The sequence below is a fragment of the Phalangium opilio genome, unplaced genomic scaffold, assembly GCF_054372755.1.
Source record: "Phalangium opilio isolate 3A_F unplaced genomic scaffold, DU_Popi_V2 ptg000070l_1, whole genome shotgun sequence".
Taxonomy (NCBI): domain Eukaryota; kingdom Metazoa; phylum Arthropoda; class Arachnida; order Opiliones; family Phalangiidae; genus Phalangium; species Phalangium opilio.
Genome location: NW_028324182.1, coordinates 7,029,289 through 7,045,846, shown reverse-complemented (window position 1 = coordinate 7,045,846; position 16,558 = coordinate 7,029,289). Strand labels below are relative to the sequence as shown.

Below are 16,558 nucleotides of genomic sequence, written 5' to 3'. Positions count from 1 at the left end.
GCGTCACGAGGTTTAATGGCCTTCGCTTATTCAACCAATCAGAATCATTACACTCGAATGCTTTTTGGGGTTGCAGTGTTATATTCTGATGCCGTAAAACGCGAAAATGTTATTTAATTTTACCTTTTAACGAAGTTTTTTTTTATTAATATCAAATCTAAAATATCAAAACCTTTAACTTTCGAAATGTTTCGCGGGAAAGGATGGTTTTCTGGAAGTTTATGGAAGCCAAAAAATCCACATTCCTTGGAGCATCTGAAGTAAGTCCAAGGCTTCCCAATTTACTACGAACCAACCTACGATTTAATTTAATTAATAAAATGGCAAATGTCAAAACCTTGACATAACGTATCTTTTAATTTAATCTACTTAGGTATTTATATCACTTATTATCCAAAAATCAAACTGTTAATGATCAAAATAGGAGTTTGTTAGTGGAGACTTTAAGATCTATTGCTGAAATATTGATTTGGGGTGATCAAAATGACAGTACTGTTTTTGAGTAAGTTAATTTAACTTAATTTTATTAGCATATCCTTTTAATTTTATTTAATTTAAATTTAATTTTAAAATCGTATAATTATAATTTTAGTTTCTTTCTGGAAAAGAACATGCTTTCTTATTTCCTTAAAATTATGAAACAAAAATGTGGTAGATACGTTTGCGTGCAACTCCTTCAAACCTTAAATATATTATTTGAAAACATTAGGAATGAAACTTCCTTATGTAAGACAGGTTTATTCAATGTTATTAATCGTTAATTAACATTATCTATTATATCTTTAGATTATTTATTATCCAATAATCACGTAAACTCCATAATTGTACATAAATTTGATTTTTCCGATGAGGAAGTAATGGCTTACTACATTTCATTTTTAAAAACACTGTCCCTGAAGCTCAATAGCCACACTATTCACTTCTTTTACAATGAAGTGAGTTATCTTTTTCAATTTAACGATAGCCCACTTGATCACGCTGGCTGCACGCGCTATAGAAGCCCGCTCAATCGACCCTAAGAATGAGAATAACATAGGTTCGGTCTAAACTTTCAAACCCGTCTGGTTTTAACATGGGCGTCTATGGGAGGGGACCGGTTTTTTCAACGTTTTTGACAATATTAGTGCATCTGCTGGTTCAAATCTCTTGAATTTTTAATGAGACGTGTATTGAAAGGTTTGATATTATCCTGTAAAATTTAAAGTCTTCAGCTATAATAGTTTTTTTATAAAAAATAAAAATCATCACATAGTAGAAAAATTGAAGGATTTAAATCTTTCAATATGTGATGATTTTTATTTTTTATAAAAAAAACTATTATAGCTGAAGACTTTAAATTTTGCAGGATAATATCAAACCTTTCAATACACGTCTCATTAAAAATTCAAGAGATTTGAATCAGTGGATGCACTAATATTGTCAAAAACGTTGAAAAAACTGGTCCCCTCCCATAGACGCCCATGAATTTTAGACCGAACCTATGTTATTCTCATTTTTAGGGTCGATTGAGCGGGCTTCTATAGCGCGTGCAGCCAGCGTGATCAAGTGGGCTATGATTTAACATAACTATTAAGCTAATTTATACATTCTAAACCATTATCTTAATTAGCATACAAATGATTTTCCATTATACACTGAAGCTATCAAGTTTTTTAATCACAGTGAAAGTATGGTTAGAATTGCAGTTCGCACCTTAACTCTCAATGTCTTTAAAGGTAATTGTATGTATTAATGCGCGATGCTCAAAATTTAAATAAGTTATTAGCCATTAATTAATTAATTAATTAAGGTTTTTCAATTGTTTATTTTAAAGTGGATGATAAAGCCATGTTAAAATTTATCAGGGATAAAACAGCGGCTCCTTATTTCTCCAATTTGGTTTGGTTTATCGGGAATCATATTTTAGAACTTGATACTTGTGTTAGGGCAGATTCAGAGTAAGATATGTTTAATTTTTAATCAATTTAATTAACTTGGGATTAATTATAATTACTTTTTATTGGATTTAGTCAACAAGGCAGACTAGCTGATTTAGTTGCTGAGCATTTAGATCATTTGCATTATATCAATGATATCTTATGTCTGAGAATTGACGCTTTAAATGACGTTTTATGTGACCATCTGTTAAATCGGTTGCTAGTTCCTCTTTACGTTTATTCTTTGACTAAAAGACGAAGGCAGTCTCAAATAGAAGTATGTTTTGCAATGGAAACTGTCTATTTTTGAACTAAACCTTACATTTTTATATAATTATATAAAATAGGATGATAGACCACATGTTAGCAGCGTAGTTTCGTTATTTTTGCTGTCCCAGGTATTATTATTAATTAATTAAGAATAATCAGAAGTGAGATGAGACCAGAAGTACTGAGCTAACCCAAATTCTTAATTCACTTGGCGAAAGTGAATGAATATTCTTGATAACACACCAACGGTTGGCCCTCTGGTGGCGGTTTCTGAATTTCTCCTCCAAAACGTGAGACACTCGCGGTGGTAGACGGCCGAACTAGATTCAAGCACCCGCGTCCGTGTTTCGCCGCTTTAGGTTGAGGGGAAGGGGGTAGGAAATTTTTTTGGAACTCGACCAATTTTTTTCTCTCTAGCGTAGGCACTAGGCGCGATTGAAGCGGCGTAAAAACCTCAAATTTGTTCACTAATGCCAGGATCTACTATCAATGCTAGAGCCCTTCACTTCTAGTCTCATCTCACTTCTGAAAATAATTAATAGCAGTGTTTAATCAAATTTTATATTGAAATTAAAGGTTTTTCTAATAATCTCTCATAAACCTCTGGTCCAACAATTAGCCCATATAATTTTGAATCGGGACATGTCAGTCTTTAGTAGTAGACATAGACACGATTCCGCTTCAACCAAAGACACCAGTTCAGAACCAGAGTTTGTTCCCCCTGAAGAATCATTAGAGAAATCTTTGGAAAGTACAATTGGACATCGTAGTAGTGTTTGTCAATCTCCAATTCGAGAAGATATAATAGAGGCAGTACACTCCCAAGAAGAGAATTACCCTTGTTCAACCAGTAGATTAAGCACTGTAACAGAAAGTGTTTCGTCCGAATTAGAGACAAATATTCAAGTGACGGAAGGACTTCCTGATGAAATATTGTCGCGAGAAGTTGAGGAATCAAATGATGATGTTTTTGTTCCCAATAAATGTGATCAACCTGAAGGTGAGATATATTTAGTGTAGAGGTGTGGCGGGTCCTAATTTTTAGGTTGCGGACTGGTCCAAGTGGAAAACTTGGCTCGCCTAGTCCTTGAGTCCAATTTTCCAGTACTCGCGAGTCCTCAAAAAGTCAGTAGTAATACCATGGATGAAGGATGCGCGTGAGGAAATTTGTTTTCACTCTACAGGATCGGCAACTCCCTATCTCGAGCGACAGAATATTCTGTATATACTCTGTTACAACGTCGGTTGTCATCACGCGCAAAGCTGTTTCTCTATGTAACGTAGCTTTGTACGTGCTGTCAAGAGACTAGAAACTTCAGGATCTTCAGGATTTAAAATATCCGCGAGTTTTTTAGCTCGAGCGCACGGACCTCTAGGCCTTAGTTTCAAATACGTGTGAAATTGCATACAGGCTACTACATGCATTTGAAACTAAGGTCTAGAGGTCCGTGCACTCGAGCTAAAAAACTCGCGGATATTTTAAATCCTGAAGATCTTGAAGTTTTTCCTATCTTCACAGCACGTACAAAGCTAGGTTACATAGAGACTTAGCTTTGCGCGTGCTGACAACCGATGTTGTAAGAGTATATACAGAATAAGCTGTCGTTCGAGATAGGGAGTTGCCGATCCTATAGCGTGAAAACAAATTTCCTCAAGCGCATTTTTTATCCATGGTAATACCTACTCAGATATCCAGGAATCCAAGATGGCCGCCACCACCACCACCAAGATGGAAGGCTTGGCTCAAGGTCAAGTAGATGCTGAGTAAATGCACATTTTGAGTGCATTTACTTTTAAATATTTGTTCAAGTTTTGGTTTGAGTTTGGGATGGCGTCATCGTCGCCATCTTGAATTCTTGCATATCTGCTGTAGCTATTACTACTAAAGTCACAAATTAAATTGTTGATTGAGTCCAAAACTTTACTGAGTACTTGGACTCAGTACTCGCGCAGGCCTAGATATTTACTTGTTGATTTAGAAAGAACCTCTTTGTAAGAGAATTATTATCTATAGTTCACACGCAACCTGATAAAACTCCTTCAGACTTTATTGATGGTGGACAAAATGTAACTGATGAAGAGAAAGTTCAAGCTCAACGTTTTTCATTAACTACTTTGGTTAAACTTCATCAAGAATTTACTTTAGCTGATAGGTAATTATTATTATTATAAATTTAATTAAAAGTAAGCATGGGCGAATACCAGTTTTTGACTGTCGAGACGAATATCGAATAATGAAAAATTTTCTTATCAAATACCAAGAGGAATAGTTGTTTGGGAACCGAATATCGAATAATTAGGCTTAACTTAAAATTGCCCTTATCGAATAGTTATCGAATAGTCAGAAATAGAAGGATTAATTAAAATCAATTTAAATTATATTTAGAATTTAGATGCGCTATAGCAGGGCCCCCAGAGGTCCTATAATTCCTATAAAATCCTATATTTTTAAAACTGTCCTATAAAATCCTATAATGTTGGTTAAAATCCTATAAAATCCTATAATTTTGAAATTTGGGCGAATTCTAAGCAAACCATCGGTTAACCCAGGATTCGGGTCTAAAAAATATCATGAAATGGGGATGGTTTCCCTCGTATTGTAGCTTAACTAGTTAAAAATAGCTCGGTATTTTATGGTTCTGACAACAGAATTAACGTTCAGTGTGCACCACCATTTATTTTATTGTCCTATATAATTCTATTATTCTGGAAGCCCCTGTTTGTCACAGCCCCAAGTTTTTAGTATGGTTGGATGGGGGATAAAGAGGACTATAACATACTCAAGGGACATCCCCGTATCTCTAATGTAACCAGAGTTATGAACCTCCAAAATTGCGTTTAATGCTTTTCCTATGGAGGGGGTATGTTTTTGAACATTTTCCATAATTACTCGGCCCGTTTGTAGTAGCCCTAAGTTTTTTGTATGGTTGGATGGGGGGCAAATAGGACTATAACATACACAAAGGAGATCCCCGTATCTCTAGAGTAGAAGTAGAACCAGAGTTCTGAGCCTCCAAAGTTTAGTGTAATGCTATCCTATGGAGGGTATGTTTTTGAACATTTTTTTTAATTACTCGGCCTTTGTTTGCACTACTGGTTCTTAAAAAAATTAAAAATTAATATTTTAGTGTCCTATAAAATCCTATATTTTCATGAAAAAGTCCTATAATTCCTATAAATATTTTCGAAATTCGGCTGGGGGCCCTGCTATAGAGTAGTAGCACTTCAGGCCTATTTTCCCATAGAAACTTATACATTAAAAAGTGTAACTGCCATTACTTTTTTAAAACATTTTTAGGGTTAATATTTTTGTTTTCTCGAATAGTTAATCGAATATTTAACGAATAGTTAATCGAATATTTAACGAATAGTTAGTCGAATATTTAACGAATAGTAGGCCCGAATAGTAAAATTCATTATTCGATATTCGTTCGAATACCTGAAATGGGGCTTATCGAATATCGAGACGGTTATTCGTCTCGATATTCGATCGAGTTACTCGAGTATTCGCCCATGCTTAATTAAAAGCTACAAAACCAATATAATATAATTTAATTTTACTTTTTAAGGCCTTTTCTGGAAGCAGTCTTTAATGCATTAGAGTGTACTGAGAATGATCACGCAGCTCTGTTTGCTTTGTGTTTATTATACGCTCTAGGACACAATGCTGGTAATATATTTTATGACTTTGTATTATTGTCTCTTGTCTGTCTTTGCTTTTCTCCATTTAGAATTTAGTTTAATTTCCCTTAATTAAAATAACCTCTTGCTTTACGCTCTTTTTACTTATTTAAACCTGGATTATATTAGCTGGTATGTCACTTAGTAGGGTCAAAGTTAAACACTACCTAAAGTTATTTAATTTTAAATATTACTTTTAAATCACTTCAGGTATTAATCAAGATTTATTAGATTCGGTATTGATGCCCACTGACCGTTCTGAGGTTAGTTAAAACCTTAATAATTAAGTGGAATTAATTTCTTATAAGTTTATTTATTTATAGACCAAAAAATTGTACAATGTTCATTTAGTCGAACGACTCCTAAAGATTATTTTTCTTAGCTGTCAATATAGTAAGACTTAAAAATAGTTATATTTAATTTACATTGTTTTAAAATTTAAAATTAATTACTAATTAGATAGTAAAGTTCGTTTGGCCACTTTACAAATGAGTCTGCTCTTGTTGAAACAATTAGTGGTTAAAGATGGAACTAGTTTTCTTGAAGACCGTCATTTAGCAGCCATTGAACAGTCGAGAGAAGAAAGCAGTCAACTTTTACGCAATTTCTTTAAAGTAAATTGATTAAATTTTACTTTAATTACTTAAAATATTATCTACTTAACTCCCAAGTTAAGTTAAACTCAATATCGTTTCTCAATTTAATTGTAGAGTGAAGAAATCTTTTTGGACATGTTTGAAGATGAATATCAGGAAATGATGGTAATATAATATATTAATTAATTTGGTAATTAATTATTTAATTGAATTAGGATTATGTTTCCAGAAACGTCCTTTAAACGTTGAATATTTAATGATGGATGCTAATTTATTGTTACCTCCGACTGGAACACCAATGTCGGGAATTAGTTTTAATAAAAGGTTGCCCTGCGGAGAAGTTGAAAGAACAAGAAGGGTGAGTGAGAATTTTTCTAAAGGGGATAAAAAAAATAGATCTAAACTAATTAATTAACTAATCTATTTTAATTAGGCAATTAGAGTATTTTTCCTTCTACGGGATCTTTCCTTAACTCTGAGAGACGAACCAGAAACTCAGCTACCGTTAACGAATGTTTCACAGTGTATACAAGTTGATGATGTTTTAGATCATAGTATGGGCTGCTCATTAATTACCGTCGTTTGCTTAATTATATAACTTAATTATTATATTAATTTTATTCTTTTATTTTTCTTTCTTTTTTTTAGATAATAGTGATCTTTTAGGTTGTATCGTTGTTACAAAAGATGGAATCAAAGTTAGAAGGTTTATGGTGATAGACGTTTTTCAACTAATTCTTGTTGAACCTGATACCAAAAGAATTGGTTGGGGGGTTACTAAGTTCGTTGGATTTTTACAAGTAAGCAGTTAAGCTTTATTTTAGGCCTGTGCGAGTCCGTGCAGTTCTTTAGTGATATTTTATTAAATTTTCCATTAAAAGTTTTTATTTTTTTGAAAAAAATCGTGAGTACTGGGAAATGGGACTCAGTGGATTCGCGAGTACTACTGGGAAACGGGACTCAATGGATTCGCGAGTACTGGGAAATGGGACTCAGTGGATTCGCGAGTACTGGGAAATGGGATTCAATGGACTCGCGAGTACTGGGAAACGGACTCGCGAGTACTGGGAAACGGGACATAACGGACTCGCGAGTACCAGGAAACGGGACTCAATGGATTCGCGAGTACTGGGAAATGGGATTCAATGGACTCGCGAGTACTGGGAAACGGACTCGCGAGTACCAGGAAACGGGACTCAATGGATTCGCGAGTACTGGGAAATGGGATTCAATGGACTCGCGAGTAATGGGAAACGGACTCGCGAGTACTGGGAAACGGGACATAACGGACTCGCGAGTACCAGGAAACGGGACTCAATGGATTCGCGAGTACTGGGAAACGGGACATAACGGACTCGCGAGTAACAGGAAACGGGACTCAATGGATTCGCGAGTACTGGGAAACGGGACATAACGGACTCGCGAGTACTGGAAAACGGGACATAACGGACTCGCGAGTATTAAGAAACGGGACTTAATGGACTCGCGAGTATTGAGAAACGGGACTTAAGGGACTCGCGAGTATTGAGAAACGGGACTTAAGGGACTCGCGAGTATTGAGAAACGGGACTTAGCGAACTCGCGAGTATTGAGAAACGGGACTTAGCGGACTCGCGAGTATTGAGAAACGGGACTTAACGGACTCGCGAGTATTGAGAAACGGGACTTAACGGACTCGCGAGTACTGGGAAACGGGACTTAAGGGACTCGCGAGTTCTGAGAAACGGGACTTAACGGACTCGCGAGTATTGAGAAACGAGTTTCCACTACTCACACTTGTACTCGCAACCAAAAAATTAGGACTCGCACACCTCTAGTTTAATGGTGGAAATAATTGTTGCAAGATTGTTTTTTAATATTTTAATTAGGATATTGAAGTAACTGGGGACAAAGATGATAGCCGTTGCCTTCATATCACAGTTCACAGACCCGCGGGAGCCGCTGCTACTACATATTCAAACAATAACCTTTGCGTAGCCGCTAGTTTAGGAAACAGAGCTCCGTTATTAACAGCGCGCTTTATATTTGACGACAATATCAGGTGTATGGCCGCTAAACAAAGATTAACTAAAGGACGATTCAAAGCTCGTCAAAGAAAGATGCATCAGATTGCTCGTCTCTTGGAACTTCCTGATCATATCCAACCTTGTCCTTCACCCCTCAGACATTCTATGAGGCCGTCCAGTATCGCCGTTTCTAGCGTTTCTAATACGGAAGCAACGTCTAACGCGCCCGCTTTGCCAAGAAGTCATTCTCAAGATGCCGGATTAAGAAGTAGATCAGCCTCTTTAGCTCCATCGAGTGGGGGAGGAGGAGGAGGTTCGGGACATCATCACCATCACCACCACCATCATCACCACCAGGTTTATCGACCATTATTCTCTTCTGGAAGTAAAGTTCCGGGATTCGCGACAGCTTTGCGACAAGATGGTGCCGCTGCTGGTGGCGGTGGTGGTGGTACTGGAAGGAGTCATTCTCGAAGCAATCAAGGCAGCTCAACTCCCTCTTCAAATGTTAAAGGTTTGTTTGAGAATGTATTTGAGGATCTGTGGTTGGTTTTCTAAGTTAAGGGTGGGCGAATACTCGTCTAAAACGAATAATTCGATCGAATATCGGGACGAATAGGCCTAACCGTCTCGGTATTCGTTTGAACCCATTTTTACTATTCGAACGAATATCGAATACCGACTTTACTATTCGATAAATATTCGACAACCAGTTTCGCAAAGGGCCAAGGCCTAACTCCGCTATTTCAGGTACCAAGATGTGTACAAAATGTGAAATATTAACCCCTAAAAATATTACTTTCACTAAAAGCATAGTCATTTTCATTTCCGAATAAATATTTTGTAAAAAATGGGTACTAACAACCTCCTTTAGTACTTCGTCAATAGCAGGCCTTGATATTCGACAAGTATTCGCGAATATTAGGCCTAATATTCGCGAATAGTAGGCCTAATATTCGCGAATAGTAGGCCTAATATTCGCGAATAGTAGGCCTAATATTTGACGAGTATTCGATAAGACTATATTTTCGTTAAGCCTAACTATTCGATATTCGATTAAAAAATCATTATTCGTCTCGGTATTCGATAAGAAAATTTTTGGGTATTCGATATTCGTCTCGATAGTAAAAAAGTGGTATTCGCCCATGCTTAGTTTTCTTCAACGCTTCCATACTGTTTATTTTAGAAGGAAGTGGCGGGGAAAGACATCGTCGGATAAGTGGTAGTCCTTTAACAAATAGGAAGAGAGGATCTTCCGTGACTAGATCCAGGGAACATTCACCTAGGATGAGAACATACAGCGGAAGTGGAGGAGGAAGTAGTTCCGGAGGTTCGGAGGAAATTCCTTTGGAAGATATGTCAAAGGGCAGAGGCTCTCGACATAATAGTCCCAATTTGAGGAGGAGAAGCAGTAGCGGATTACCACAAGTAATTAAGACCCGTCAGTCCATGATCGATTTCTATAAAATGCATGATTCTTTTCTTCTTCTTTAGGCCCGCATCAGTGCCCCTCCTTACATGCCTCACTTACCATTGAGCAGTCCAAACATCTCTTCCAATAAACAATTGAACGATGAAGAGGAAGAAGATGTCTTCCAAGATAGGTTGTCCAGTCACAGTAGGGGATCGCGTTCGGACCAAAGCAACTCCTCCTCGACTGATGCCTCCTCTTTCCCCGCTCGAACCCCTGGCGCCCCCTGTTCAGATAGTGAAGGGGATAGTCCGAAAGAATGTACAAAACCATGTTGCGCTAATGAGGCTGCTGTTACTAAAAAGGAGAAGGATCAAGGATCAATAGAGGATAGCGGTAAAAAATCACGTAAAACTAAAGGAGCTATACAAACTGTTTAGGAAGGAACTATATATTGTTTTTTGTTGCATTTTTTCCGAAAAGCTGAGCTAGTCTTGATAGATACGTAATCTTTTGAAATATATTTCTAATTTTAGATACACGCGTCAGAATCAAATTATAAATAGTAAGAAAATGCAATAGTTTTGAAATTTGAATATTTTTAAGGGTTATTTTATTTTATTTAACTTTCTACGTTATAACATTTATTTATAGTTAATTAAATAATTATAAATTAATCACCTAGCAAATAGAACTTTTTTCACTCCCCCTCACGTGGTTAAAGGATGTATTTTGTGTGAAATTTGAAATTTCACTTATACATCTTTGATGGGTGATTGAATGTGTAATATTTACTTAATTACTATTAATTAGTTAACAAATAAAAATATTTTAAGGAATTTTTAGATTGTCACTAATTATTGGGTATGTGCGAGTACTCGGACTCAGATTCAACAGGTTTTTCTAGAAATTTGGGGCGTACGTGTACTTGACGAGAGTCTGAGTCGGCAGTGCACTCTGCAAGGCTAGTAACACTAGTCCCCTTCCCTAGTCTATTTTTGGGTAAGTCCATTTCGTCTTCACGAGGATTGAGGTAAAGAAAGCTACAAGTCGTCTTTCATTACCATAGGCTACTCGATCATGTGTATATATGTCAGTTGAAGGGGGGAAACGTCACAGTTGGGCCTGCCAATAAACGGAGCTGGTTTTCACCCTCCCTCCGTGCGGCCGCTGAAGAACTCTATGCTAAATTTCCCGCACAATATGGCTCCTAGGCGTGGACTGGCGAAACCCCGCCTCAAAAGCTCTCCTCCCCCCCCCCGAATTGAAATAGCTCTATAGTAGAGCATGGTCGAGTAGGCTATGTCAAGACAACGGGGGGGGGGGCAAAGACTGATATAGAGAGCTTTCAGTTGTAGGAGGAGCTTAGTCTCGTGACATAATTTACGCTGCCATATTGGACGTGGGTTTAAAGCAGGAATGAAGCTGAGACCTGGTGGGTTTAAAGCAGGAATGAAGCTGAGACCTGGTGGGTTTAAAGCAGGAATGAAGCTGAGACCACCCGATATGGCTACCAGAACAGGGTAAGACTTGGGATGGTGTGACATACTACTATCCCATCTGAAAGCTCTCTATAACTTTATTTAACACGCGTATGTTGCGCAATAACGCATTACATTCCACAGTCCGTGCTCGGTTTTCACTTCACTCCGTGCACGGTGCACTTGCTCTTAGGCTAGCAAAGGCTTACAATTTTTGACTTTTTTGAGGACTCGGTCGCTAGTACTGGAACATTGGACTCAAGGACTGGAAGAGTCCACTTTTCCCTACTCACAATCTAAAAATTAGGACTCGTACACCTCTACTAATTATTTCAATGCATATTTATTTAATTTTATTCATGATTTTATACATATAACTTCAAATAAATAATACACAAGTATTATTTTAAATTCCAACTTTTCCCAATCTAGTATCAGTTTTAGGATTAGCAGTGATGGTTTGAATCTCAACAATTCCTTCGTTAATTTTTGTTTGAAGGTTGCGTAAATCTCGGATGTACAATAACCTCAGCACTTTAGCGGCTGAGCTCATGACGTAATCATCAGTTTCAAAACCTAGATTCGTATCTTTCAATGATAAAATTAGTCCAGCAGTTGGATCAGGGTTTTTGGCAATATTTTCAAGCGCTTCTTTATTGAATCTATCTTTGACTAAATTGCAAATGGCTTCCAACGTAATTAAATGGTCAGGGTGTGAAGTGACATTGAGTAACTGGGCTAATTTCTCAACGCCAGATTTGAATTCTTCACTTTCAAAGTCCATATTATCAAGTACGCTCTTCTGGACCACTTTTGGCGCCGCGTAGCTCTTAATAACAGTTTCCGCGGTGATTCCACTATATTTCTTAGCGTCATCGGCGTATTCCAACCTGACAGCGAAGCCAAGAAGCCAATCTATGACGCCGGGTAGGTTGGTATCCGCTTCAGTAGGGTCAAAGGGACAACTGAGATCTTTGAGATATCTTTTAAATGAATCGTTCCAATTCGGTGCAGCCACATTCCTTAAATCGCTTCGTTCTTCGATCTTATAATGCCTAATTCTTTGGTCTTCCAACCATACCACTAAGTATCGAACTTGGAGTTGGTTCTTGATATCAAAAGAATCTGGTGCATGATGTTTTAGTGCCACCAATTTACGTTTAAAGCTCATAGTAAATTTCTGCTTTAAAACGCTAAAACTAATTATGTTTTATATTTATTTTTTACACTCGAATGTCGTCACAATTGGCACACTACAACTGCAAGTGGCAGTGACTGTGAGCACGCTGGTTTACAGGTTTAGTGATGCCATTGTGATCAGGGTTGGAAATAAGACAGGTTTTCAATTGCTCGGACTAATTCGTTTATTCCAAAACCTGGGGTTTAATTAATTATCGTTTTTGGAAAAAATAGACGGTGGGACCAGTTTATTAATTCGGGGTTCCTTATTAGAAAATTTCTAGCTCAAGAGTCAACACGTTTTCTACTAATTCTACTCCTATGTAGTTACTCCTTGGCTACAACCAATGAGTTAGATAGAGTTACAATTCAAATCGGCTTACCGCGAAACACATTGTGTTTATCAAGCACGGTTATCAAAACATGACAGCGCCACCTGTCACCCTCTCGCGGAACTAATTACAACTTTTTCTCGCTTATTTGCAATCAGAAAGATCGTTATGATTTTATTTCTTCTATTTATAGACCAATTCGAATATTACATGCAGAGAAACAAACTTCCAGGGACAAGCCGCCATTCTGAATAATTTCTCTCCCGCCACGAAACACCACTAGAGGGCAGCCCAAGCTCACTGCGTGTTAGAGGCTAGCAAGCCCGGTCATGCCTCTAGCGATGTCTCCTGGCGTGAGGGAAATTATTCAGAATGGCGGCTTGCCCCTGGAAGTTTTTTTTCTCTGCATGTAATATTCGAATTGGTCTATTAGATTGAAAAGGACTAGAGTTTTTATTATTTAACTCGCGTATTTTATTTAACACGTTTAGAAACTATTTTGACAGCTTGTTACACAGATTATAGCAGCAGACGGTAATAAAAAAGTTCTTAGGGTGGCCTGGCGCCACGCGTATTTGATAAAGATTCATGCTCGACAAAAGGTGTATCGCGAAACGTTGATCTCGAGATTTCACGTTGTGACTCTAGTTTTAATATATATATTCTATCTCATTGATTGCAGACGACAGATTGGCAGAATTTTTGTGGTTAATTAAAACGTGTTCGGTGTTTACTCTAACGCATTTCGTTTTAAAGTTAATTATAATTATTATAATATGGACTTAAATATTGTCGTGAGAAACAGTAAGGAGTCTGTAGGAAGTTCAAATATATTAGATCGCGTGAAGACGGCGTTTAAACGTAAGATATTTTTTGACTTATATATATATAAGCCAAGGCTTAAGTATGTTGGGGAAATTCAAAAGTTGAGAGTCTACAATTCGGGCAAACACGTGTAGTACTACCATAAGGACATTATATCTCTAAGGGCCCAAGATTCTATATTACGGTTGAAATGTATGTATGTCCGATTTGGTCAGCCATCCGTCTCATCTCAAGTGGTATAATAATTGTATAGCCTAAACAGAGGCCGAGCGCATTCGTTGCAGAGTAACCCGGCATTGAACATTTTTCCCTCCTTCAAAGATTTCTCACGACAGCTCTTCGCGATTTTTACTAAGCGCGAATTTACCTCTTGTGTCTGAGAGAGCTGGGGGGTTCTGGAAATTCTCTTACTTATTTTTTCCCCTCAGTCCTTCCTCTCTCGCCTACCCGTGTGTTTTAGTTTGATTCACAACCGCTTGGGAGCGTTATCTCAGAGCTCGCGTCTAGACCACGACCGGCTTAGGATATCGGCCATGGCTGATTTTGAAAATTATTTTTCTCTCCCGCGAATTTCACGAAAAATTCGGAAGGAGCCCCTATACAAAATCTACGTCACATCTAGCAGAACTAGATGTTTTTGCTAATAGATGCGCTTGGGCCCTTAGAGATATGATTTCCTTATGGTACTACTACATTATGTTTTGTGCTTAAGCTTAAAAAGAGGCTTAATATCCATGTTACTTTTAGTTCTTAAATTTTAATTTAATTCTTTGAATCCTTAAATGGGATTAAAATTATTTAACAGTGGGATATGAGGTTGTGGCTTTAAACACTATTTTGGAGGAGTCAACTTTTGATTCTAAAGAAATACACGTATGTGCCAACTTATCTATATAGCTTTAATATATAATTATTAACTTCTGATATAACGTTTATTATAAAAAATATGACGATTAACTGTTAGATTCCTGAACCTTTGAAAGTAGCTATAGGAGAAAATGAAAAAGCGGAGATACAAATTGGCATAAGAAATTATAAGATTTTAAACAGATTAACAGTAGTAGTTGGTGATAATTATCATGTACACCGTTTGGTAAGAAATTGGAGCTAAATTAATGATATTTCCGAGTCTAATTATTTAACTTAATAAAGATGAAATCCCCTGTAACTAAGAAATATGATTTGATAGCCCTCCAACCCAGTAATTTCAAAATATTTCAGGTACTATTCTCTAAATAAATTTTAAACACAATTCAGTTTTGCATTAATAAATATATATATTTATGTATGTGTATAGCACATTTGTGGATTGTTAGACTATGATATCATGACCTTTGACCTATCATCTAAGATGCCATATCATTTTAAACATAATAATTGTAGACAGGCAATTCAAAATGGAATCGTTTTTGAAATTCAATATTCCCCTTGCCTTAGAAGCTCAACAGAAAGAACTCTAATTATATCCAATGCTAATAATTTAGTTGATGTTGTTAAAGGAAAGGTATGAGCAAATTAGAAATGTTATCATACCAAATTTCTATAGTAAATAAATAAAAATATATGTAATTTCAGAAAATAATTTTAACTAGTGCCTCGTTAAAAGTAAGCTAGCCCCTTTATTACAACATGTATCGTAAACCCAAAGAGGTGTTTTTAATTTTTATGTATAAATTAATTTTAATTTTTATACTTAGTCTATGGAGTTAAGAAGTCCCAAAGATGTCTCAAATTTGTAAGAACATTTTAGTCAAAATTAGAGGTGTGCGAGTCCTCATTTTTAGGTTTCGAGTCCGAGTCCGAGTCCTGGAAAAGTGGACTCGTCGAGTCCATCGAGTCCTTAAAACATGGTTTCGAGTCCATCGAGTCCTTAAAACATGGTTTCGAGTCCATCGAGTCCTTAAAACATGGTTTCGAGTCCATCGAGTCCTTAAAACATGGTTTCGAGTCCATCGAGTCCTTAAAACATGGTTTCGAGTCCAAAAAACATGGTTTCGAGTCCAAAATTCTTAATCCGAGCCCAAAATTCGTCAAATTTCATTTGCTCTTAAAACATTCTGTTTTTTTTCTAACTGTTTCAAAACTAAACATTAATAGTAATTTTAACTTTTTTAAATATGAAAACATTTTTATCAGTAGCTGATAAAGTTGCCTATTAAGTTGGTAAAGAAAAATGGACTCGACAAGCCCTAAACGGGTAATTTTAGGCCTTGGACCAGGACCCGGGTACCCGTTCGAGTCCTAGGAAAACCATTTTACTCGGAATCAAAGTCGAGTACCCATCATTTTCGAGTACCCGCACAACCCTAGTCAAAATTTACCCCCAAATACTTGAATACTTGATTTTTGTGTTCAATTAAAAATTTATTGACTGATAAAATTCTTCAGAGGATTATTGTTTGGTATGAGTAAGGAACAATCAAATGCATCAGTAAGAGAAAATTGCAGGGGAGCTATTATTCATTCCGGTATGGTTTTTTTACGCCTTCAATCAGTATGTATGTACTGATTAAAACTATTGAATTGAAAACTTCAGAGGTTAGAAATAAAACTGGACTAGGAGTTGTTTCCATTGAAAATCTCTCGGAAGTTGCTGGTTCTGAAAAATGGCTTAAAGAAGCTTGTACATATTTAACCACACTTCAAGATAATAATGATGAACCCGCTAAAAAATTAATTAAATTGGAAACTACAAAGTGATTAAACAAAAAAATAAAAAAATTCACAATTATTATTAGTATATTGGTTAGTAATAAATTTAATAATCTTTAATGTACAGTTTGTTTTGCGGTAAGCAAATTCAGCAATTATTATTATTAATTAATTAATTAATTAAGTTAAAAATTTGGTATGGTTTATAT

The 16,558-nt window shown here is 36.5% G+C and overlaps 3 protein-coding genes across 5 annotated transcripts; 2 read left to right on the top strand and 1 right to left on the bottom strand.

Moving 5' to 3' along the window:
- The first annotated feature begins 129 nt into the window (after positions 1-129).
- Positions 130-10,719, top strand: ema (C-type lectin domain containing ema). 3 transcript variants are annotated; one of them, XM_089842806.1, is made up of 21 exons: positions 130-260; positions 374-502; positions 593-726; positions 787-935; positions 1,610-1,715; positions 1,814-1,937; positions 2,010-2,193; positions 2,264-2,314; positions 2,763-3,186; positions 4,201-4,339; positions 5,756-5,856; positions 6,078-6,130; positions 6,191-6,260; positions 6,327-6,481; positions 6,578-6,628; positions 6,693-6,821; positions 6,897-7,017; positions 7,112-7,263; positions 8,332-8,983; positions 9,656-9,897; positions 9,964-10,719. In XM_089842806.1, the coding sequence occupies exons 1-21, from the start codon at positions 187-189 to the stop codon at positions 10,318-10,320; spliced, it is 3,597 nt and encodes a 1,198-aa protein (XP_089698932.1). In that variant the 5' UTR covers positions 130-186; the 3' UTR covers positions 10,321-10,719. The 3 variants fall into 3 exon arrangements, with proteins under 3 accessions (XP_089698932.1, XP_089698930.1, XP_089698931.1); XM_089842804.1 differs by having other exon boundaries at positions 1,790-1,937; XM_089842805.1 differs by having other exon boundaries at positions 1,610-1,721.
- Positions 10,720-11,685: 966 nt separating this feature from the next.
- On the bottom strand, positions 11,686-12,837 carry LOC149661329 (tRNA-splicing ligase complex subunit RTRAF). Its single transcript, XM_089842813.1, has one exon. It carries the CDS (start codon positions 12,530-12,532, stop codon positions 11,768-11,770), a length of 765 nt encoding a protein of 254 aa, XP_089698939.1. The 5' UTR covers positions 12,533-12,837; the 3' UTR covers positions 11,686-11,767.
- A 238-nt stretch (positions 12,838-13,075) lies between these two features.
- Rpp30 (ribonuclease P protein subunit Rpp30) lies at positions 13,076-16,425 on the top strand. Its single transcript, XM_089842812.1, has 9 exons — positions 13,076-13,733; positions 14,503-14,570; positions 14,662-14,790; positions 14,850-14,918; positions 14,995-15,201; positions 15,273-15,302; positions 15,395-15,432; positions 16,086-16,165; positions 16,234-16,425. The coding sequence occupies exons 1-9, from the start codon at positions 13,649-13,651 to the stop codon at positions 16,395-16,397; spliced, it is 870 nt and encodes a 289-aa protein (XP_089698938.1). The 5' UTR covers positions 13,076-13,648; the 3' UTR covers positions 16,398-16,425.
- Positions 16,426-16,558: the final 133 nt, after the last annotated feature.